Source organism: Tasmannia lanceolata, unplaced genomic scaffold (genome assembly GCF_043159265.1).
Source record: "Tasmannia lanceolata isolate RefF3 unplaced genomic scaffold, GAP_Taslan_0.1 ptg000013l, whole genome shotgun sequence".
Classification (NCBI taxonomy): Eukaryota; Viridiplantae; Streptophyta; class Magnoliopsida; order Canellales; family Winteraceae; genus Tasmannia; species Tasmannia lanceolata.
Window position 1 is genome coordinate 13,837,208 of NW_027518690.1, and position 24,948 is coordinate 13,862,155.

Genomic DNA, 24,948 nt, shown 5'->3' on the forward strand with positions numbered 1-24,948 from the left:
AACCGTTCGATCTGTAGAGGCACAAAATGGACCATTATTTAGACATCTATTTTAAACCTCCAAAAATCAAAGCTTACTATGATCTTATGAAGATGATTCTTAAGTACACCCTATCTATTTATGTTAGGTAGGTCCTGTAGAATCAATATCTAACATAATCTAAACAACACAGGAAGGTACCTATTTAAAAACTCTAGCTCATAAATTCTATATTAGCCTGAGATCAGAAACCGTTTAGTATTGTATTTTTCCATTTTTTCTGCTCTCGATATTCAGCTATGCATGTTTAATGGGAGTGCAACTATTGTCTTTCTTTCTCCTCAGTACGTTGCACTCGGAAGCGTGAAGGGAGATATTCTTCACGCCAGGATCTTGTAAAAATCACCCACCATAAAAGTAGTGTCTTTTCGTATTCTTTTTTTTTTTTTTTTAACCCGGAACAGATTGCGGCCCCGGGGAGGACCTCAAAATATTATATAGAAATGCAGAATTACAGAAAGAGGGCTTATCGACTCGCCTCTAAATCAAATACATTCCCTAAAAACCGCCCACCACCTAGGTCATCCTCGATCGGAGATTAGGAAAGCATCACATCTTGCAGCCCCACGGGCCGTGGTTGGCAATTCTGACCAGCCTTGATAAAATCGGTTCGATTTGGAAATAACTGCTTCATTTGCGAGAGCGTCCGCAACTTTATTGCCTTCTCTGAATTGGTGTTGATGGGAGAGGCAAAGTTGATCCATGAGTAACATCATCTCCGTCCAGAATGAGGAGATGGACCACGGGTAGCTTTCTTTCTTTGAAATGAGATCCATCAGCACCTTGCTATCCGATTCTACAAAGAGGTTCACTACTCCGAAAGCTTTGCATAGCCTAAGACCGTCCAAGAGCGCCCTTGCTTCTGCCACCATGTTGGTGGATGACCCATAGAAATAGGCGAAGGCAAAAATAACTTTTGCTTTAGAGTCGCGCAAAACTCCGCCGCCTCCTGATTCTCCCGGGTTTCCCTTTGACGCCCCGTCGATGTTAAGCTTAAAAAGACCACACACAGGTCTTTCCCACCAAATCCAGATTTCCCTGCTAATTTTTTGCTTCCGAACGTCAATCTTCAACTCCTCTAAAGCAAGCCGGTCCAGCATGCTGATTTCTTTCGAGAATTTTTGGCTAGTTCTCACTGCTCTTAAATCACTCACAACTTTCTCTATAACCCAGTTTATGTTGCTGGTCTTGCCTTCCATTCTTCTCAAGCAGCGTTCCTTCCATATGTGCCAAGGGATAAGCAGGGCTGACATACCCAGGAGAAAACCTGTTTGAGATTTCCTTAAGCGACCAATGGCCATCCACTCTTTAATTCGGCTTCTCACTGGCTGCAGGGGGAGCAGTTGTATCGCCCAAAGACGAGCAAAAAAGCTCCATATACTGCTTGCTAACTCACCATTCCCTAGGAGGTGGTTTACAGTTTATCTCTATCTCTCACTGTATACGGCTTTTCGTATTCTCTCTCTCTCTCTCTCTCTCTGTATATCTGTATCTCTCACTGTCTCACCCCATTTCCTTCTACAGAGATACAAGATAAGTGGGAACTTCCATAGCTGCTTAAGCAGCAAAACAACATGTGGAAGAAATAAGGAGACTGAAATTTTCAATAGGAGGGGAACCAAACCCTTTAACAGAAGATCTTCACCATGCTTTTAGGAATCTCTCAGCAGAGCTCTATGCCAAAGATGTCCATTTCCTCATGGAGCTCATACAAGTGGATTTTCCGTTTTTAGCCATGGATAATGCCTTGCATGTTTAAAAGGAACCTCTTCTTCCTTTCTTTTCATTGATGTGAGTGTGGACCATCCATGTCTAACCCAGTTCTCACGAATATTACTGGTTTTTCGATTTTGCTCTCCTTTTCTTTATGAAAATATGAAAGGATCATAGCCATATATATCATTTTTTCTTCTTTAATTTCTGACCCATACATGCGAATCCAGTACTAAGATATCATGGGATCTCAGTATTAATTTTCGTTGAGGAAAAGCTGAAAATTCGGACCCTCTCTCCCATTGATGTGAGTCTGTAATCTCTTTTTGCTTTGAATAAAGTATCCTCCCTCAACAAAACAAAAAAAAGGCTGAAAATAGCACTTTACAGGCTATAAGAACCACACTCATCTCTTCATTATTTATTCTTTTTTTTTCTTCTTCTTTATGGTTACTGTTGGGGTTTCTACGCGAAAGCAAAGATCCCATATCATAAAAGAGAAAGACTTGTTGATGGGCTTATAAGGGCTTCGGCACCCTCCCCTTAATGGCTAGCTTTTAAGGTTGTGTTCTACCCAGGTCCTAACGTGGTATCAGAGCTGTGGCGTGGTAATCCCTGTGTGCCCTCGATGATGGAGAAATCCCGTGTGGAAGGGAAGATCTCAGTAACCCATGTGTGCCTTCAAAGATGGAGAAATCTTTCGGGGAAGATCTCATAGTACCACATAGCTTCCGCATGGAGGAGGAGATTGTTGGGGGTTCCATGCGAAAGAAAAGATCCCACTTCGAAAAGCGAAAGAGATGTGGATGGGCTTGTAAGGACTTGGCACCCTCCTCTTAATGGCTATATGGTAAGAGCTTGCGCACCCTCGGCTAAATGCTAAGGGCTTGCATATCCTCCAACTAACGGCTAAATGGTCCCAACAAGTGGTACCAAAGCCGGGGCGTGGTAACTCCTATGCCTCCCTTCCCCGAGGATGGAGAAAATCCCTCGGGGAAGATCTCGGTAACCCCAATGTATCCTCGAGGACGGAGAAAATCACATGGAGAAGATCTAAGTAACCCCGGTGTACCCTCGAGCCTAGTTTTAAAACTCCCCCGCGTCATCATGGACTCCCCCCTAGTCAATCCCTTTTACATTGGCCACGTTCTTTTCCGAGTCCGCGTTTTTTTCCCTACAAAGTCAATCAAAACTCCTTTGACTCTCCTTAGTTATGACCCCGTCAATCGAGTACTCAGCCGTGTCAACTGAGTACTCGACCACTTCGTGCCTAGTCGATTAGGATTTGCTTTGGCCACATCACATCCCGCATCCATGTTTTGAAACACTGCCCTCAAGGGTGGAGAAAATCCCTCAGGGAAAATCTCGTATTTCCCACCTTGCTTCCGCTTGGAGGCAGAGATTGTTGGGGGTTCCATGTGAAAGCAAAGATCCTACATCGGAAAAGTGAATGGATGTGGAAGGGCTTACAAGGACTTTTACACCCTCCCCTTAACGGCTAGGTTTTAAGGGTGAGTTCTACCTGGATCCCGACGAGTGGTATCAAAGGTGGGGAGTGGTAATCTCTATGTGCCCTGAGGATGGAGAAAATCCCGCAGGGAAGATTCGGTAACCTCTGTGTGCCTTCGAGGATGGAGAAAATCCTTTCGGGAAGATCTTGTAGTTCCCATGTCGCTTCCATGTAGAAGGGAAGATTTTTATGGAGTTCCACGCGAAAGCAAAGATCACACATCGGAAAAGTGAAAGAGATGTGGATGGGCTTGGGCACCCTCGTCTTAACGACCTTTTAAGGGTGAGTTCTACCTGGGTCCCAACAGTTACAAACCATTCATGGCTGATCCAACACTAAGGATATCTTGTTGGGTTCAGTATTTCTTTTAAATGATAAAAATCTAAAAAATGTAAAATATAATCTGTAAGTGCCAAACTCATCTCTCTCTCTCTCTCTCTCTCTCTCTCTCTCTCTCTCTCTCTCTCTCTCTCTCTCTCTCTCTCTCTCTCTCTCTCTCTCTCTCTCTCTCTCTCTCTGTGTGTGTGTGCTCGCGCGTGTTATGGTTTTGAACCATTCATGACTATCCAAGACTAAAAATATCTGGTGGCTTCTGTTTTTTTTTTTCTTAATGAAAATCTGAAAAGTACAAAATATAGTTTAAAAGAACCTGACCCATCTCATATCCTTTTCTTGTTCTTTTAATAGTTTTGTATCATCCATAGCTAATCCTATGCTAAGAATATATGGTGGCTTGACTATTTACTTTCATCGATGAAATGCTGATATCTAAATATTGTTTATAAGAATTAATCTCTACTCTGTTTCTTCTTTTATTGTTTTTGACCTATGGTAACACAGTAATACAAATATTATTGGCTTTTTCTTCTTTCTCATAATGCCGAAGACAATGAGTACCCCCAGGTGTTGACCCATCACTTGAATTCGTGATTACATATGAAGACATTACTGGCACTGCTGCTGCTGCAACTCTTCTTGTTTTCAACAATGAGATTGGCTTTTCTAAGAAGAACAAGGAGTCTATTTGCAGTGTTGGTAGATCGACCAAGAAAGGAAAACGAAATAGAGGATTCATTGGGGAGAAAGGTAAGGTTGATTTCTGCTTCCCACTGCCCCTGTGGTGTTTTATTTGTCTTGTGCAAGGTAATAAAGTCAGGAAGTATGAAATGAATGTCAGTTTAGATACATTCATAGATGTTAGTTTTCAATACTCATTGGGTCGTGTCTGTATTTGGCTGAATCAACTCCTGAATAACCCCAAATGTTGACTTTTTTTTTTCATGGAAAGAGCTATTTGTTTGAATTTTTCAAAATATTGCTAGTTTGTTCTTTTCTAAAGGATTCATTAGCCGACCCCAACTAGTTTGGGACAAAGGCTTAGTTGAGTTGAGTATTGCTAGTTTGTTCTTTAAATCAATTTCAGATTGAAGTTTAATCAACTGACCGTATTCATATCTAACTAACAATGAGTTCCTTGCAGGAATTGGATTCAAGAATGTGTTCCTTGTCAGTGCACAGCTATATATTTAGCAATGGATATCAAGTCAGGTTCAATGAAGAACCCAACCAAGATTGTGGTATTGGGTATATAGTCTCTGAATGGGTCGATGGGAAACCAACTGTTGCTGCTATACATAGTGTTTATGGGTATCAAAAGATTCTGACAACAACAACAATCATTCTCCCTTTGAGATCTGAAAAGGTCGAAGCTGTCAAAAAGCAATTGTCAGAAGTGCACCCTGAACTTCTGCTTTTCTTATGCAAAATAAAACAGCTATCAGTAAGTGAGAGCAGCAGAGGGTCTCATGTGAGCACTGTCTCTGCAGTTTCTATCTTCAGTGAAACTAATTTCATTACCAGAAAGGATAAAAATGCAGATTCACGCATTCTTCATCTTTCAGCCCAAGAGAAAACTGAAGTGAACAAGTGCCGCTACTATATATGGAGACAGGCATTTCCAGTGAAGTCCATACGCAAGGTGGATGGGAGGAAGGATACAGAGGAATGGTTGATTTCACTTGCTTTCCCACTTGAAGAGAGACTGAAAAGAATTACTTCTGCTGGTGTCTATGCATTTTTGCCGACTGCAATGGTCACGAACTTTCCATTCATAATTCATGCTGATTTTATACTTGCATCTTCAGGGGAAACAATATTGTTGGATTGTAAGTGGAACCTGGTAATTCTGGACTGTGTACCTTGTGCGTTTGTCAATGCTTTTGTTGATTGCAGACAGTTTCACATTTCCTGCAGATCCATCTACCATATCCAGGGATAGTGCTACACTGATGCTAAAATGCATTCGAAATTTGGGATCCTCGGATACCAGGTTGACGGGAAAGATCAGGGATCAACCTTGGTTGAAAACCAGTTTGGGCTTTAGGTCCCCTTCAGAATCAATTCTTAAGGATTCTAATTTCAACTGTTTGTTGAATGTTGTTCAGGTTCCCCTGATTGATGAGCCCTTCTATGGAGATGGTATTTGGTCATTCGTGGATGAACTAAAGGCAATAGGGGTGGCCGTAGGTTTAGAAGATTTATCCAAGATTGTCGCACAACAGTTCAAGCATGGTTTAAAATTTCGACCGAAATTTTCCGAAATTCAATTTTTCGCCATTTATTTCGATTTAATGACATTATTTATTAAAAAAAAAAAAGTGTTACAAAATTTTGGCGGAAATTTTGAAATTTGGGTCCGGAATTTGGAACCAAATTACCAAATTTCGGTTTTTGGTGGGGTCCGAAACGGTTACCGAAACTGAAATTTTAAACCATGAGTTCAAGTCACTTTCATTGTCATGCAGTTTAAGTCAGTGTTTTAAAACTCGGCGACTCGGCTCGGAACTCGGCCGAGTCGACGCGGATTTGCGGTGGCCGCGTTTTGGAGTCCCGGACTCGGCGAGTCCTGGCCATTTTGAACTCATATTCCTTCCTAACTTCAACCATTCAAAAAAAAAAAAAAAGATCAGATTTACAGGAGAGAAACGTACTTAAAGCCGCAGAGAAAACCCTCTGTAATAACCTAACTCATGAAGAAGAAGAAGTAGTTCATTTTTTACTGGATCTGATTATATTATTTTGTGAAATGATAAATACGCCCCCTTTCATTACCTGAGACAGCCCCTCCAATGTAAAATAGTAGTCATAAATACACTAGAGAGGGCTGTCCCGTGTAAAACCAAGGGCTGATTCGAATAAAACAAAGGGGCAAATATAATTTATTATTTTTTTGAGCAGTGCAGTACACAGTGAAGTTGTCAATTCCAGCCTGACTTTTGCAGCTTTGCTTGTCTTATTCTGGGTGTCGGTGACAGCCATTTAAGAAGACAAGGATATAATTCTTTTTTATGGTGTAAGCCCTTATAATTCCTTACTTTTCTAGAAGTACTGTACGGACCACACTAGAGGATGATCCAAACCGTCCATGTGATGGGCCATGGACTGTTTGGATCATATGGACGGTTTAGATCATCCTCTAGTGTGGTCCGTACAGTACTTCTAGAAAAATAAGGGACTTTAAGGGCTTACACCATATAAAATCTCCTTTTTTGATATATATAACCTCTTTCTTTTGGTTATTAAAAAATATTTCTAAATTTTCTTACATTTTTAACACCTGAAAAACAAAAAGATAACTTAAACTAAACCTATTCAACATTTACTTAGATGGACCTTCAATTTATGAGAATATGCCTCCAATTAAATCATAATCATATCATTATACTCAAAATTTTTCCAAGAAAAATTTCTCATCAAAAATGTTTTTCTTGCATGTATTTTTTTTTAAATTAGCGGGCTTGCACTTGGTTAGATGATCTAAACTATTCATTTGTTGGGCCCTACTTAAATGGGTTTGGATTTTTGTATTTTTTTCATTTATTTTTTAATAAAAAATAACGACTCGGCCGCGTCAGCCGTGTCCGCGCCGAGTCGACAAGGATTTTCTTCGGCCGCGTTCCGCGTCAAATCCACATTTTTAAACACTGGTTTAAGTAGCACCAATGTGCTCTCACTATTGAGTTGCATTAAGCATATGAATGAAACTTCTCCTTCACCATTATTAGAGTTCAAGAACTGCTTGTCAGGTGCAAAGTGGTTGAAGACTCGTCATGGATACAAATCTGCACCAGATTCAGTTTTGTTTGATACGAAATAGGGTACGATTTCTCAGTTTGTTGATCTTCCTCTCATTGACGACGCCTTTTATGGAATCAGTATTTACGCATGTAAGGAGGAGCTGAAGATGATGGGCATTGTGGTTGATTTCATGGAAGGATCTCAGTTTGTTGCCGGAGGTCTAAATTTGCCTAAAGATTCAGGAGGTATAACTGCGAAAAGTGCACTCTCCCTACTGAAATGTGTTGGATTTCTACTAGAAAAGTCTGTTGTCAAGTCTCTCCCAAAAGATTTTCTCATGAAGATGAGGGAAGGTAAATGGTTAAAGACCCATATGGGTTACAGATCCCCGTATATGTGTCTTCTTTTTTACTCAAACTGGCTGTCAGTTCTAAAACCAGATATAATGGCAAGATTTCTATGTACCGGGACCAGTTGAAAGCAATAGCAGTCATGGTTGATTTGAAGTCTGGATGCATATTTCTCTTACCTTTTATTATTTTACTGAGAATCCTTGTGTTATAAGAAGGATTTATAAGTTCCTTGGAACTTTCATGTTCACTCTTAATCCACGGCTCCTATGTGGAACTAAGGTGTGGATCCCCAACCAAGACTGGAAAGCTGGAAAATGGATGAGTCATCAGGCCTGTGTAATTCATGATAAGGACAATCTTTTCAGTTCGCGCTTGCAAGTTCTTGATAAATATTATGAAAAAAAGCTGCTACCATTGTTCTCAACTAATGATTATGTCCAGCTGTGGAAGTATTGGGAATCAAATGTTCAACATCAAGTGAACTCTGCTGAATGCAGCTCCTTTTGGAATTACATGATAGAAAACTGGGACTCAGATACTGAGGAGATGCTCAGAAAGAAAATAACCAAGCTGCCTGCTAGCATTGGCCCTGGTATGGAAATTCAGTTGGTGAAATTAGAAGAGCTTTTTATCCCAGATGACCTACGACTGAAGAAATTGCTTACAGAAGCTAGTGAAAATCCTTTATTTGTGTGGCATCCTCAGTACTGCTCACCTTCCATTCCTTTGAGTAAGTTGTATGAAATTTACAGTAGGCTTGGAGTTCAGAAAGTTTCCAAGTCTCTTCAGTTCGGTTCGAGTTCTTTAACATCAGAGCATAAATTTGACAAAGTGGAACCAAGAGATTGGCTGATTGGGAAAGGTCTGATTAAAATTGTATTGGGCTTTCTAGCTTGTCACCAAATTAATATTGCAGCAAAAGAAAGACAAGTGAGTGCAAAAGTTCTTGCTGACCTTGCAGTTTATGAGAGTGATGAACCAATTATAATCACTTGTAGTCTAGACTTGCCATCTGCGGGTAAGAGACTTAATCTCAAGACAAGAAAAATGGTTCTTTGGGATAAAGATTCTTGCAGGCTGGTTCATAAATGTAGCCGAGAGAATAAGAAAACCAATATAGAATTTGCTGCTTCATTTGCACAAGCAATATCTGAAGGATTGTTGCATGGAAACACGGATATGGTCAATGATCTTTGCAAGATAATCCAGATGGGTTTTGCATTTGAATTTCAGGATGATGCAGTAGAATTTTTGCTAATGGCTGAAAATTTACAATTATATATGGAAGATATGGAATTTCTGCGCACTACATTCCCCTCTGAAGTCCCATCTGAAGAACAATCGTCAACTACACGTAAGCGAAAATCCCTTAATTCCACTTTCAGACTGAGGAAATTTCTGTCTTCTACACGAAGATGAAGTACTCAACTCATTACCTCCTTCTGGGGCTTTAATTTTCTAACAGAGGAGGTTGTATGTAGAGGGGGCAATGGGTTTAGTTCTAGTGTATGAACTATCAATATATTTCTCCCTACATGTGCAGTTATAGAAGTCAACTGAAAAAATGTTAGGTCCTTTTTGATGAATTTAGTTGTCTTCCATGTGGAATCTATGTAAATAGTACTGTCAATAGGACCTTTTTTGTAATGTAAATTGGAGTGGAAGATAGACTGACATGAATTTCTGTACATAACTACCATGTATATCCTATTCTGGGCTGTTAATAGATGATGAACTTAGTAATTATCCGTCTTTGAATCATAACTCTTTTCGCATGTCAGTAACCGCCATGTATATCCTTTTTTGGGCTGTTAATGGATGAAGAACTGAGTAATTATCCATCTTTGAATCAGAATTTTTTAAGTTATTAAACACATCAATACAAATGTTTTGGGTTTTGAATTTTTTTTTCAAGGTCTTTTTTCTCTTTTGACTGTTAAATCACACAGATATGATCAGTAGTTGCAATAATATATGATCAGGTGGTCCTTCGGAACTGTAGCTCTTTTTCTGCCGCAAATTCTGTTTATTCAGTTGTTGTGGCTGATGATTGTAGTTGGATTCTTGATTCCTTCTCATCTATGAGAAATAATGTTTTTTCTCAATCTTTTCTAATTTTTATTTGCTTTTCTCATTTTTTATGATAATGGAACTAACTTGCTCACAGAGACTAGAAGTATGTTAGATGGGCCGGGGGACTATAAAGTACTTGGTCTATATAACATTTGGCTTGAACTGGCAAAACCTTGATTGATATGGTCATATTGACAATAAGGATCCCCCATGGATCCATTGGCAGGGGCTTCAATCTTTGGTTTTAGAGTTGAGGCTGAAAGTGTCGCATCTCTTTAGCTAATTTAGCCTGTAAAATAAAAGAGAACCATACATTCTGGCAGTGGAAGGACCTTCCTAGAAGAGCTAGGGGCATTTTAAGATGTGACTCTTTGGACATGCCTAGTAGACCTGGCAAACGGGTGGGCCGGGCCGGGTCAACCTGCGGGTGATGTGGGTGCGGGTCACACGGGTCGGGTCAGGAAATGACTCGCATTTTTGTGGGTCAGAATTTACGTGACCTGCGCGGCCCGTGGGTGGGCCGGGTCAACCCGCGGGTCACCAGCAAATTCAAACAGTGGTTAAATTCAAACGATTTTTTTAATTTAGGAAAATGTTAAAACTTAAAAGTAGGGTATGGCCGGCACCGTGGGATGATCCAAACCGTCCATTAGATGGCCCACAGCCTAAATAGGTTGTGCCCCAAAAATAATTTCAATAGGTTGATCCCAACCCTCCGATCTATAGAGAGTTAGGGTCAAGTGATCAACCCTCTAACATTCAAATCGGAGGGTTGGGATCAACCTATGGTGCTAGCCATAACCTATTCAGGCATCAAACCCTTAAAAAATAGATTAGCATGACAAAATCACCATCCTTTGCATTAAAAAAAAAAGCCATCTAACTAGATTAGCATAACAAAATCACCACCCTTAAAAAAGCCAAGTGACTTGCGGGTGCCCGCGGGTTGACCCGACCTGACCCATGTTTTTGCGGGTTGGGTCACCGGCGGGTTAGTTTTGACAGGTCACTAAAACTCAGATCCGTGCCCACAAATTTGCGGGTGGGTCGGGTCGACCCGCGGGCACGGGTCGCTTTTGCCAGGTCTAATGCCTAGTATTCGTTGGAATCAGGAATCGGTAACGGTATCACATCCTAATCCAATTCTAATTCCCCCCGTAAACGGATAATGATTCCAATTCCAGTGTTTGTGTAAGCATTGGAATTTATCTAGGGAATCAATCGTGATTCTCATTCTAGTGTTTGGTACTATCCAGACCACCAGAACCGGAATGGAATCAAATTTTCAATATATATATGTATGTATGTATTTATATTACTAAAGCTACATAGTAGTGCAAAGATCAGTAGCCTATGTAATCCCTTTTCAACATTGAAACCACTTTATTTGTCTTTCTCACAAAATAACTAATTCTTTACCTTCTTTTGGTTTTCTATTTTATTGAAGGAAAAAATATCATTTTTAGAAGGAAAAAAAAGACAAACAAAAGGGGGTGAAAATACTATGAAAAGGGTGGGAAATGATATAAGCAAAGAAGAAAAACAAAACACATATAATTGAGACTATTATATTCTACAAAAAAAGGGGAAATGATATAGGCACACCCATGCTTTGATATTTCCACATTGCATCTTGTCTTTTACTACTTAAAGTGCTGTCCTAAAGGTTATTACAGTTGTCAAAAAGGTATCACAAGCCAATTTAAAAAGAAAAAAACAGGCTGGGATGGTGCAACTATAAAAACAAGGTTGTGCTGATTTCATTTCCCAAAAAATCAAGAAAAAGGAGAAGAAAGTTGGGAGTGGCTGACGGATAGGGAGACAGAGAAATTAAAAAAAGAAGAAAAACAAAACAGTTTGAGAGAGATTGAGAGCAGTGAGGTTTTATACTGTTAGAGCATATATGGGTTTCAACAAAGAATCAGAGAGAGTGTGCTGGAATCGCCCAATATGTATTTTTAGAGCTAAAATCGAGTCGAGATTTGGGCATATTATTTCGCTCCTTTCCGGGAATCAGAATACCACTCCCTTGGGTGGGTATCAAAAAGCGTCTAAAATTCCTCCTTTTATTCCAACGGGACTCAAAATTTGTTTCCCATTCCCTTTGGCAAATTCAACCAGACATGTGAATCGCCTGTATTGGTATCAAATACCGATTCCCCTGCCCGATTCCAACGATCCAAACGCACCCTTAAGAGTATTGGATGGCGTCAAAATTCTGAAATTTTCAACTCGGAATACTGAAAAGCAAGGTGGCTAAAAAGTGGGGTCGTACCTCTTATTCCAAACCAAAAGACAATTTTACCCTTGAGTCAAATAAAGCAAAGCAACACGTCTTCGTCTTCTCATTCTTTCTATTTTCATCCGTTTTTCATCTTTGCAGCTCCAGAGAAGAGGAAGAGGAAGAAGAAAAAAGAGGAAGATGAGGAAGAGGAAGAAGATGGTGAAGGAACTGAAAAAAATGGAAGGCACATATAAAATGGAAAAGAAGAGGAAGAAAAAGGAAAAGCGAACCTATGCCGAAAAAAATGGAAGTCATTGGAAAAAATAGAAGTCGCCGGAAAAAAAAAAAAAAAAAAAGAAATGACAAAAAAATGAAAGGCGCCGGAAAATATGAAAAAGAAGAGGAAGAAGGAAAAAAATGATCAACGCTGAAAAAAAAAAGAAAAGGAAATTCGCCGAAAAAATTAAAGTCGCAGGAAAAAAATAGGAGACGCCAGAACAAATGTAAAAGAAGAGAAACAAGGAAAAAAGAAAAAAGAAACAGAAGAATCGATGCCAAAAAAATGAAAGGCGCCGGAAAAATGGAGAAGAAGAAGAAGAACTTGATATCTCGGTCAAACTCTAGGTTAGGACGATTTTGTTGCATGGCACAAAATGGGTAAGTAGTGGAATAAGTAATCAACAAAGATGAGACAAGAATTGGATTTCCCTCAAACTTACCTCAGAGAATGGTAGTAAGTAATGTTTGGTTGTGCGGCGTTGACTCAGACAGTAGGGGAATAAATTGGGGTGTCATTGCCAATATAAAGAGAAAGAGAGAAAGAGCACAATTCCCAAGAAACCTCAAGCAAAATTCCACTTTTTTGTGGATTTTGGCTCAGCTGTTATAAGGAGACAAGAATAGCACATAAGTAAGCATGCGAGTTCAATGCTATATTATCAACGAAATGGAGAATTTTGCAGATGTGGTAACCAAATGCTAAGCAAAATCCCCAAGCTTCCCTGGCTTTTGTGCAACCAAACACACTAGGGCTCTGTTTAGATGCCACATTCCGAGCATCCTCAAGGATTTCTCCAGCAAAAAAAGTATAGAAATCAGGGAATCAAATCCCGAAAACACGATGATCTGCACGCTGATTTATCATGAAAACCAATTCCTAGCAGCCAAATGCGCCCTAAGAGGAAAATTATTTCCCGGTAAATTTTTTTTATTTCCACAATTTTGAGAAATGATAAATTGTAGGGATAGGATTATAGGAGGAATGATATGCCAAAAATCAGCTCCAAGGGTGTCCCTATTGATTGATTTTTGCAAAGTGTAGTGCCGAAAAAAGTGGAATGGGCCTAAAAATGTGGAAAACGTGTTGCCTTTGCGAAATTTTGGAAAAGTTTTTCTTCTCTAAGCTTTTCCTAAAAAAAATTGCAATCCTAACAAGGTCCTTACGCTGAAGCAATACAACGGATATGATAGTTGCACTCCCTTCGTTTGATATATCTAGCCCTCTCCCTATTATCCACTCCTCAGGTTGGCTGTTAATAGAAGCCAACGAGAGAAGTGGAAAATAAAGAGGTTGTCAATATCAAAACTTGGGTCGAATCAGCCCCCATGTGTAAAATAAAGAGGCTGTCAAAACCAAAACATAGGGGAGTAGAAGAAGTTGCCAAATTTGGAGATTGTGTATCCAAAGGCTTAGTTTGTTGATAGTAAAGAAAGAATAGCACATAATCCAGGATCCAGTTTTATCCACTGTTTGGTTGCTCATTTAAATCAAAATTGAGTAAGGGGCAAAGAGGCCTTTTGTATCATAAGCAAATATATTCAGGAAATGATATCCTCACTCGATTGTTCTAATAACGGCATTTCTCACTATTAAATACTGTTTGGAAAGGAGTGTCATTATCAAAATAGAGAGTGCAGACATCATTTGCCATGATTTATATGCTCTCAGAACATAAAAAAACAAACAAGATTCTATTGGATTAGCAGCAGAAAAAGCAACTCGAACAAAATCAACCTTCGGAAAATTGATAAGTAATAAACATGAAATCCCTATACCATTGAGGGAAAACACACAAAACTGATAAGTAATTAAACATGAAATCCTTACACCATTGAGAAAAACACGAAGTTCCAAGTCTTCAACCTAATTTCTTACCCCTATTTCGCTTAGAAGAAACAACTGACCATCCCTCTTCAGCTTCCGCTGATTGTATCGGCTTCAACTCATCAACCACTCTGCCTTTCGATTTGGGATTGGGATTTGCCTTCTGCTCATCCACCTCCATGCCTGATGCCTCTTCATCTGAGCTCTCGTCCGCATTTTCATCAATCACCTAGCAAACATACAATAGGTTACTAAAGCTGAGATGCACAAGCATGATTGAATCAGATCCTAATCTCATCAAGCAATCAACAGAAACGAACACGCAGGAGCAAGAAGCTAAATGGAGGAAGATGATTTTTTTTTTTTTTGAATGGCAAATGGAGGAAGATGATGTGGAGGGAAAAGAAGTAGGTAAGCTAATGTTGGAACAGGAACTAAGGGGAGGACAGCATAGGTTGGGGGTAGACTCAGGATAATCCAAAACAATAATTACGATGTGAACTAAAAAAACTTAAGTCATAAATTAACTACGACTTAAAGAGGAGCGAGGGTTGAGGAGGAAGGAGGATAGGGGAAATTTAGTTTTTCCAATGAAGTCACAGAATATAAGGGGTTTACGGGGGAGAGACAAATAGAGAGCGGTTGTTTCCAGGTGGAAACCAGACATGTTTATGATTCAGGAGTAAAAATTGGAGTGTGATGATCAGACTGGTCTATAGTATGCGGGGTAGGAATGATGTCCTTTTGGGGGTTAAATTGGAATTGTAAGAGGTATCCTCACCATATGGAGCGATGTCCTTTTTTTATGACATAGGGTATCCCCACGCCCTTTTAGGGCGGGACTAATCCCTATGGATGCACGCAATCACCCGTTAACCATGTGCATCGGGTAACTCCGAGGGGACTCTAACTCACGTCTATGGAATGATGTCCTGTTGTGCCACACTTTCCCTTATAGTTTTAATCTTGTTCTGAGTGTTACAATAGTGTGGAAGACAGTGGGTTTGGCGATGGTTTTTCGTAGGCTCCATAAAAGCGTCCCAAGTCCAGTAGCGTCCTTCTGTTACTTGGTAACTGGGAGGAGGTCGCGTTGCTTGTTGATGAGGATAGTAAGAGTCTGGGAAGTTGGAGCTGATGGTGTCGTTTTTCCGTGAGCTTTTCTTCTCCACTCATGTGGGAAGTAGAGAAATGGATATTAAAGGGAGGAGGATGTAGAAGTTAGCTACCCCCTTCAGAATCCAGTGCTCAGTGTGGGGTTCATCTTAAAGAAGGTAAACACATTAGATGTGCTGGAGAAAAAAAAGAAATTTGATTGGCGAACAGGTGTGTGTCGTGTAACCAGATCTTATAAATTGCTGGGCATATTTTCTTCACTCACAGCACGATGGTTGTAGGATATGTCGATCGGTGTTGAGCTGGTTTGGAGTGGTTTGGGTTCTACCTCATCTCAATCTGTGAGGGAACTATTTCAGAGTTGGAGGGTAAAAATATTGTCAGAGAGCATGTTTTCTATGGCACTTAGTCCCTTGGACTATTATTTGGACTGTGGAATGATAAACTCGATGAGTTTTAGAGGGTGCAAACAGTTCCCTTAGGAGGCTGGTTTGTTATAGGCGATATGGGAAATATTGTGGAACAAATCTGAATAGGATCAAAGGTGACGTTTCATTGATTTCTCAATGCGGGGAATAAAATTGGAAGTCAATATGTTATAATTATTCACAATTCACTTGACATATATATTCCCAACCTCCTGATTGAGATACTTTGGGAGATCAAGTTCCTCATAGTGAGTAGGGCATTAGGGAAAGAAGAGTTTCGAGGGTTTCCATCGCTGATCTTTTCAGAATATGGAGAGAGGTTCTTGATGACTGGAGGATTTACAAGATGTTAAAGAGCACATTTGTGCACGTGTTTAAAGATGCCAACAAAGTTTCTGACCCATCAGCAAAGCTGGTGTTACTGTGTTAGTAGCAACCCTCTCATTCATTGAAGGGCCAATTCTGACCCAAATGTAATTTGTTACTGCGGATCAAATAAAACGTTAACTTTTCTTTAAAAAAGAGTTTTCAAACACTGATGGACACAAAAAGTGGGCGCAAAAAGACATTGTAAATTTACAATCTAAGTTCGGATTCTTGTGAAAAAGATTTATTCTTCTACCAACCAGGTCACCCAGATTCCGGCAAGTGTGGTGGTTAAGGTGCAAATGGTATAGTTGCTTGTAGGAATCTTTTTTATGTCAGATTTGCGGCCAATAAGGAGACTTTTCACTAACTAGAAATAAACCATCTATATCTTATTATACTTTAAAATAAATAAATAAACCACCTATCATATGGGGAAAAGAAAATCTTCATAAGCTAAGCACCATTGTTACTATTACCTGTCTACTTTGAGAAACTGCAATTGCCGGTGTCTCCAATTTCCTCAATTTCTCGATTGACTCAAAATTTCCTTGAAGACAGTCTTCGTGCACAATCATCAATTGTTCTGCAACCTGTTTGCAGCCACCACCAGAAACAAAAAAGAAGAAGGAAATCATCTTAGTACAAGGCTAATCTATGGAAGAATTTTCATTACCATCACTTCTCTATCAGCTTTAGTAAAAGGCTAATATATGGAATCGATGATGAACAAAACTTCATTAATCTTGGCACATAAATAGCTTAGCTTCTTTTTTTAATGAAGACAATTTATTAAAAGGATGAGCAAAGTTTACTGACTGAGATGGTCAAACACAACACTCAAAACAAAAGAAAAAATACAACAAAAAACTCGAGGAATATGATCAAAAGTCTCCAACCCCACTCCAGCCACTCTTAGACCTGGCCGGATCGTCAACCTCATTATTGGCCGAGCACCACACATGTCTAAAAGACGTTGAATGCTTCTTGACTAAATCCAACACATCTTCAATGTCATCTTAGTTGACCCCGTGTCCTCATCCGAGGAATGGCATTTAGAGAAAATCCCTCCACAATGATCCACAATGAGAGTCGTGATGGGATTGATCCACAATGAGAGTCGTGATGGGATTGATCCACCATTCCACCATCCTAACCCTTATCAATAAGGTTTGAAATTCCGCCTTTTCAGAATCCCTTTCTCTAGTCAGCCCAGGATAAGCCCACCTAACCTCATTCCCCTCTCCATGGAGAAGGCCCCTGATGCTGATTGGACCCGAGTTCCCCAAGATAGAACCAACAAAGTTCAACTTGAGGCACATGGTAGGAGGAAGAGACCAGCATGATCTTGCTCGTCTACCATCATCCAAGAGCGTTGAAGGAGGTTTTCGAGATACAATGAAAGCGTGGGAGGATAGCAGCGCAGTGAAAAATGGTCAAGAAGATCTGCTGAATGGAATGGACTCTAATAGAAAAGCCCTTGTCGTGTATGTTCCTCTCGTTCTAATGGATCCAGAGTGTAGCTAACAAAGAAACAAAGATCTAGAGCTATGAAATTTAACTCCCAAACAAAGAATTTTCTTCTGAACTCAAAATTTCAATCCACCTCCACATAATGACTGAGAAGAGTCAGCCACACGAATATCATTGTGCAATGCCATATTAAAAAGAAGAGGGAAATCCTCCTTCATGGAGCTACTCCTACACCATTTATCTTAAAAAAAATCTTAGTTTCTCCCCATCTCTCACTCTGAATTGGATTCCTTTTTGAACAAAATTCTTAAACTTCATAATGTCCCGCCTAGGGGTGCAACTCGGGTTGATTTTTTGGAATTCGGGCTGAGCTTTTACCTTAAAATCAGGTCGGGCCCAAGCCTAGGGGTGCAGTCTGCAGTAGTCCTGTGGGCCCAAGCTCTGAATCTAGGGCCATATTTAGCACCCACCATAGATCTCTAGAGATGGTCTTTGTGATGAGGATAGTAGATGCTACTTTAGTTTTAGGGATTTTATTTCCATGTCATTTAGTTTTTATTATCTTCTCCATATTTATATAACCATTTTCAAAGTAACACTTTGTTCAACGATTTCAATTTTTTGAATTCAAGGCTTCTATCCTTTAGAGGTTTGCAGACTCATACCACTTGATTAGATGATATTTCTTTAAAGCTACTTTATTCTATGAATGACCAAGACCAGATATACAAATAAAGACATGAAATAGATAGGGAGTTGGCGAAAACAGCCTTAATTAAGGTGATTCTGCCCCCAAAAGAAAAGCAAACCTTTTTTTTCCAAGGGACAATCTCCTTTTCACTCTCTCTATAACATGGTCCCAGAGACATAGTGATGGGGATCGTAGGTGCTCGTTTCAGATTTATTCTAGGCGTGGTCGTAAACCTAAGCCTGATAAGTGGAAGGCCCAAACAACTGGTCATAATTGACTTCTAAAGATTTTTTTTTTAATTTATTGCTTTTCAATTGCCATACATACATATAAGTGTGTGTGTATTGGGGCTATGTACTAGACGATTAGTTTTGTATAATTAATTTAAGAGCAGGTGTCCCTCTCCTGTTGTGATCTCTCTCTTTCCCTTCCTATTCTCTCTCTCTCCTCCCTTTTCTCTTCCTTGCATAATAGAATGAAAGAGGGAAGACTTATGGATGGATCCGGTTTGCATCCCAAGATATTGGCGAACTCCCGAGACTTCCTGATCTTCTAATCTCCCCATAACCATGGATTTTGCAAAGTTCACCCTTTGACTACACACCACCAATTCATAGTATTTTGAGAACAACCTTTAGGTTCTTAATTTTTAGAGGGTCTAGGCTACTAAAAAGAAGGGTAACATCCGCATACTGGAGATGAGATATTTCAACCTCAACTGGCCGATGTAGAAGCCTTCAATGAGACCATTAGATCTGTCATTTTCCAATTCAACTAAACACATATGCCATGATAGAAAACAAGGAACGAGATCGAGGGTCTCCTTAATGGAGGCCCGGACGTCTTGAAGAAACCTTTAGGCGATATATTGACCAAAATCGAACACCAAGTAGATGAAAAGCATTTAGACATTCAGTCTCCACTTTTTGCCAAAATTAATTATTTTCATGAGGTATCAACACAATTCTATTCCACTTTCTCACAGGCCTTTTTCTTATCCACCTTAGAAAAATCCTTAGTTTACCCGATCGATGATAGAATTCAATGCACTCATTGGCTAGCAAAGCCCCGGTGAGTATTTACTTGCCTTGAATGGAGGCAATCTGGGTCTTGGAAATAATTCCTCCTAGCACACCTCAAAACCTATCTACCAACACTTTGTCCAGAATCTTAAAGATACTACCAACCAGGCTAATGGGACGAAAGGCAGTGATATTACCTGCTCCATCTTTTTAGGGGGATAAGAGCAATAAATGTGTTGCGAAAATGATATGTTTTTTTTAGTGGATTTCTATCAAGAATATGATATGTTTCTTGGAGTTGCAAATATGGTGTGTTTTCTTTGAGGGGATTTCTATAAAGAACATGCAATGTTTTCCCAAAGAAAAGGCTTCTAAACTTGTGCCATTGTTGGAAGGAGCTTTGCATGGTCATCGTTGTTCGCCCCAATAGATGAGAACAGCACCACAAATTTTCCAAGGAATGGTCATAAAATTTTAGTCATCACGGGCATCATTGTGGTAGGTGCATTTGCTAGCCCAAATGGCTTCACCAATTATTCATAGTGACTATACTCTTAAAATGGATCTTGCATTCATCTTCCAATTGTGACAATATCTACGGTGTTGGGAAGAGATAACTGAATGTAGTCTTATATGTTGTGTGGTTATCCATGCACATCTGCCATGATCCATCTTTTTGGTACAAACAACGCTTGTACTGCTCAAGGGCTCATGCTCTCACTGATTATTCCTTTGGGTAATAGCTTGGCAACTTAAAGTTGAAGAAAATCGCTTATGCACCATGAAATGATCAACAAACTCTTAACAAAGAGATTTCAAAATGAAATGTTATGTGTTAGCTTCTTTGCCCTAACACACACATATATATTTATTATGAAAAGACTATAATGCCCTTAGGTTACATAAGCTTATTCTAACACTCCCTCTCAAGCTGGAGTATGAATGTCATACATGCCCAGCTTGTTACATAAGTCACTCAATCGAACTCCATTCAACGGCTTGGTAAACATGTCTGCAATCTGATCATTCGTTCGAGTGAACTCGGTTTGAATTTGGCCTATCTGAATCCTGTGACAAATAAAGTGACAATCCACTTCCATATGCTTAGTTCGTTCGTGAAATACCAGATTCATAGCTATGTGAATGGCTGACTTGTTGTCACAGTAGAGGGACGCAGGTGAGGAGTATGAGAATCCAATCTCTGACATAAACGATCGTAGCCAAATTAATTCACAGCTTGTGTAAGCCATAGTCCTGTATTCTGCTTCTGCACTGGATCGTGATACAACTTCTTGTTTCTTACTTTTCCATGATACTAGATTTCCACCTATGAAGGTAGCCAAATATAGGCAAGCAAATCACCACGGATACAGAATCAGAGGGGAAAACCACAAACATCAAGCGGAGGAAAGACTCCGAAAGAACAAGCACGAAGCCCCATACTTGTGGAAATACAACGAAACATAGAGGCAAAGCTCAAGTCATCACCCCGAAATAGAAGTTATGAGGGCCGACAGGAAAGGACAGAAATCCCCTTACGTGGCGGGAGCAAATCAGAAATCTAAAAAAAAAAAAATTGTACAGGCTTAGCTGGGAACCCAGGGATTAGGGGCTGTGAAAAAAAATATTTGTGTGTGTGTGTGGGGGGGGGGGGGGGGGCAAAACACAGGCCTACAAAAAATTTCTGAGAAAGTTAAATTTTCCGGAGAAAGTGATTATTATTTTTTTGTGGGGCGGGGGGTCAGAAAATATTTTCTTGGAAAAATTTGGGAGGGTGCAAATCCGGAGTCCAGGAAAGTTTTTTCTGGCCTGGGCAGATCGGAGTTCCTACACGCGAACGCGTTTCGTTGGGCCGCGCAGCCTTGCTGCTTCGTCTCGGGCAGGGGGGAAGATCAGGTTCCTGCAGGGGACGCATTTCGTTCGGCCGCACGGTCCTGCTGCTTTGCCGAAGAGGGCTGGAAGGGGCGGGGGTTAGGATTTTATGGAGGGTCGGCGGAAGTGCGGGCGCGGCAAGGCTGGGTGCACAGAGAGAGGTGACGGCGGCGGGGTTCCCTAGGGCTCTGATACCATTTTTAACTTACCAACTTCTCCAAAAGCTTAAGCTGTTGGAGAAAGGCGTTATTTATCTTTTATACTTTAACACAAACATTGTGTCTACCTCACACATGATACATCAGTTGATAATCACTTAGTTCCTGTTTAGGTAATGATCCACTGGTTTCATTTAAATTTTTTGGAATAATTGTGAGTTGCCATCAAAAGGGTCTTTATTATAAGCTTCAAATAATTTTCCTCCTAATTTAATCGAGAAAAGAGTTTAAGAAGTTTTGTGGTTTCCATATTCATTTATCTCTACAAACTTCTAGAGCTAAAGATAGGGGAAATCTGCTGGCACATCGATGTAAGGTCAAACAAATCATTTATGCAATGGCTTAATACACAATGATACACACGCACATGCACCAAATGCCACAGAAAATGCATGGTGATGAGACACAAGACAGATCAAGAAACTGTAATTTATCTCTAGATATCACAGGAAAAAAGAGAAAAATAAAATAGAAAGATACCTCCCCAATGCTGCCATCCTCTACCTCGGCATTGAAAGAAAGCACCATGCTTTCATCGATCATATCTTCTAAATCGTCGATATAATGCGGATCTGGGAAAAAAGAAGAAGACGAATAGCAGAGAGTGTAAAAGGGAGAAGGGAAAAAAAAGAAGAAATTGCAATATATTGATTCCAAATATGTCTTGAAAAAGGAAAAAAGAAATTGCGATATATTCATTTTTTGGACATTTTCTTACTTTTATCCTTTATTCATCGAATACCAATACCACGAGATAAGTTGAAAACAAAAGATAAAATAAATTGCATTTAAAGGAATTCAATTATACTGTTTGTCAATTTCAGTAAAAAAACAATCCCCTAATTGCGTGCAAAAGGGATGGGGGGATAAAATAGAAAGAATTTTGTTTTTTTCATTAGAAGTTGTAGGGAATTTCTACCTTTAGATTGGGCGAACCAGGCAAGGATATCAGAGGCAAGCTGTAGGGATTTCTCGCGAGAATCCCTCCCACCCCATTCGTTTTGGATCGCCATCTGGAGCACGGTCCACCGAGAGAATATCAAGGAAATTCCTTCTTCGATAATAGAAAGAGTCTCTGCGGAGAGGGATTGAGAAGGCCTACGACCATCATTCACAGAATCCATGGAGCTTCTCTGCAAAAACCTAGCTGCTACTAATACAAAGATCACACCATTCAAAAAATCACAAACGTACATCCAAAGCACATATTCAAGAACATCGGGGTCGGAAGATGCTAACCCTAATTCTATGTATACTTACAGCTATTGTTGCAAAATATCATGGGATTACTTTAATGGATAGATCTACTGTTATCCACACTAACTGCTGACCCATATACAAAACAATTCACTCTTTGCAAATAAAACCTAATAAAATCATTCTTATTAAATGTAATGAACCATCTAGGAACACATTTGAAGATTTGATTGTGGGAGAAACTGTGATGAGGATTTCCAACTTGAATTTGATTAAAAAAAACTCTAACGCGTGCTAACTGCGACCTAATATTACAAGAAATTGCAATCTGTATTCAAAGAAATGACTTCTAAAAAGGGTTTTTAAGTGTGAATTGAAAAGGTGGGATATAATAAAAGTCAGAATTTTTAAAAAAAAAAATTTTGGGATTTAAATTGAAAGAAAAGTTACCAATTTGGAGACAGATTTTTAATTTTTGAGATTTAAATTGAAAGAAAAGTGACCTATTTCCAAAGATGAACTGGGCTTTGTCTTATAAGAAGAGAGAAAGAAATCAGAAATTCTTAGGTGTGACTCAAACCCTAGAAGGTATTTTCTCAAAAGAAACAAGAGCATACAAAACCTCAGATTTCTAAAATATCTAAATCTCTCAACTTGGATTTCACGAAATCAAACTCCATAAAAGAAAAAAACAATCAATAATCTAAAGATCGAGCTCACCTAAAATTGATTTGAGATTCCAACTTGATGGAGATTTTTGCAGTGTAAAAAATTCTGATTCAAACTCGAAAGAAAAAGGAAAACAGCAAGAGAGACAAAACTTAGAGAGAAAGTTCATTAGGGTTTTTTGAAACGGTGGGACCATGATAGACCTTGAAAAATCAACGGCTGAGATAAGGCCTTCTTTGGATTGCAGGAATTTTTTGGAAAAGTTGGAAAGGAAAAGTATTTCTTAGAAAATGATTCCCTCCTATGTCTCTCACTCACTCACTCTCTCTCTCTCTCTCTCTCTCTCTCTCTCTCTCTCTGGCCCACACGTGGGTATTTATAATATGAGAGAACATTTCCTACACACTTGTGTAGGTAAGTTACCTACACACTACTTTAAAATACAGTGGGGGCCCACATTGTTTGGGTGATCCAAACAATTCATTTGAATGGTCCTCACATAGATAGGCTGTCCACAAAAAATCAGATCTATAGGATCATCCCAACCCTACGATTTGTGGAGGTAAAATGGACGTGTATAAACCTTCACAAATTAGTCCATTTTTTGCCTCCATAGTTTGAATGGTTAGGATGATCCTATGGATTTGATTTTTTGTGGACACCCTATCTATGTGAGGACCATTCAAATGAATGGTTTGGATCACCCAAACAATGTGGGCCCCCACTGTATTTTAAGGTAGTGTGTAGGTAACTTACTTACACAAGTGTGTAGGAAATGTTCTCTCTTATAATATTTATAATCTCTCTTACTAATTAGTAGGTTTCAAAAAACCCTAATTTCCTCCTTAATAAATCTTCGAGTGGGACAAAAATACCCCTCCATAAACGCAAATATGTTTTTGGGTATTTGAGTTTTGGGAATTGCTAGTGTCCATCGCAAGAGACATTTCGCAGTTTGTCTGTCGCATGTTAGACCACCCACCTCGTGAATGGAGACATCAGTTGTTGTCTAAATGGTGGATAGTCTGGCGTGCAACAGACCAGCTGCGAAATGCCTTTTGAGATGAACCCTAGCAAATCCCTTGAGTTTTTATATGATGAAAGGTTTTATAGTCCATTATTTTTCAAAAAGTGTCGTACGGCCCACACCATAGGATGATCCAAATCGTCCATTAGATGGGCCACAAACTAAATAGGTTGTGCCCCAAATATCATTTCCATAGGTTGATCATAACCCTCTATAGATCAGATGGTTAGGATCAACTTATGGAAATCATTTTTGGGGCACAAACCTATTTAGGTTGTGTCCCATCTTATGGAGGGTTTGGATCATCCTATGGTGTGGGCCGTACAGTACATTTTGAAAAATAATGATAAAACCTTTCATCATATAACATCTCCACTTATAGCTAATAGCTGCACTTGTTGCCGCACTGCACTTCGCACTTGCGCAAGTGCATGATCAGATGCCTTAAAAAATTTCTCAAATAAATATGGATCGTTGATCTTGATTGGTTCGTATGATCATACGTAATTGTACGGTGATCGGAGGAGGTCGATCACAAACGAGTCCGATCTAGATCACCCCAGAGTGTACAAAAGGTCAGGACTTGAACAAGTGTCGTATGAACCGCATGATTGCGATCAAACGCATGATACTGTGTAACGACCCGATTTCCGTCGTGTCGCTACGAGCAAAAGAAAGTAAAAATCATGGAAATATTTTTTTTTTTATACAAGCATCAACGACGATCCCGATAGAATCTTATTACAACTTAAAAATGATACATGACGTAAGACGTCAAA

General features: G+C 39.6%; 1 protein-coding gene across 4 annotated transcripts; it reads right to left on the reverse strand.

Moving 5' to 3' along the window:
- Positions 1-13,941: 13,941 nt before the first annotated feature.
- Positions 13,942-23,407, reverse strand: LOC143889852 (uncharacterized). 4 transcript variants are annotated; one of them, XM_077394225.1, is made up of 5 exons: positions 23,194-23,407; positions 22,196-22,423; positions 21,757-21,848; positions 16,480-16,593; positions 13,942-14,322 (listed from the first exon to the last, which is right to left on the reverse strand). In XM_077394225.1, the coding sequence occupies exons 1-5, from the start codon at positions 23,336-23,338 to the stop codon at positions 14,128-14,130; spliced, it is 774 nt and encodes a 257-aa protein (XP_077250340.1). In that variant the 5' UTR covers positions 23,339-23,407; the 3' UTR covers positions 13,942-14,127. The 4 variants fall into 4 exon arrangements, with proteins under 4 accessions (XP_077250340.1, XP_077250339.1, XP_077250338.1 ...); XM_077394224.1 differs by having other exon boundaries at positions 22,196-22,426; positions 23,194-23,399; XM_077394223.1 differs by having other exon boundaries at positions 22,196-22,429; positions 23,194-23,399.
- Between the last annotated feature and the right edge of the window lie 1,541 nt (positions 23,408-24,948).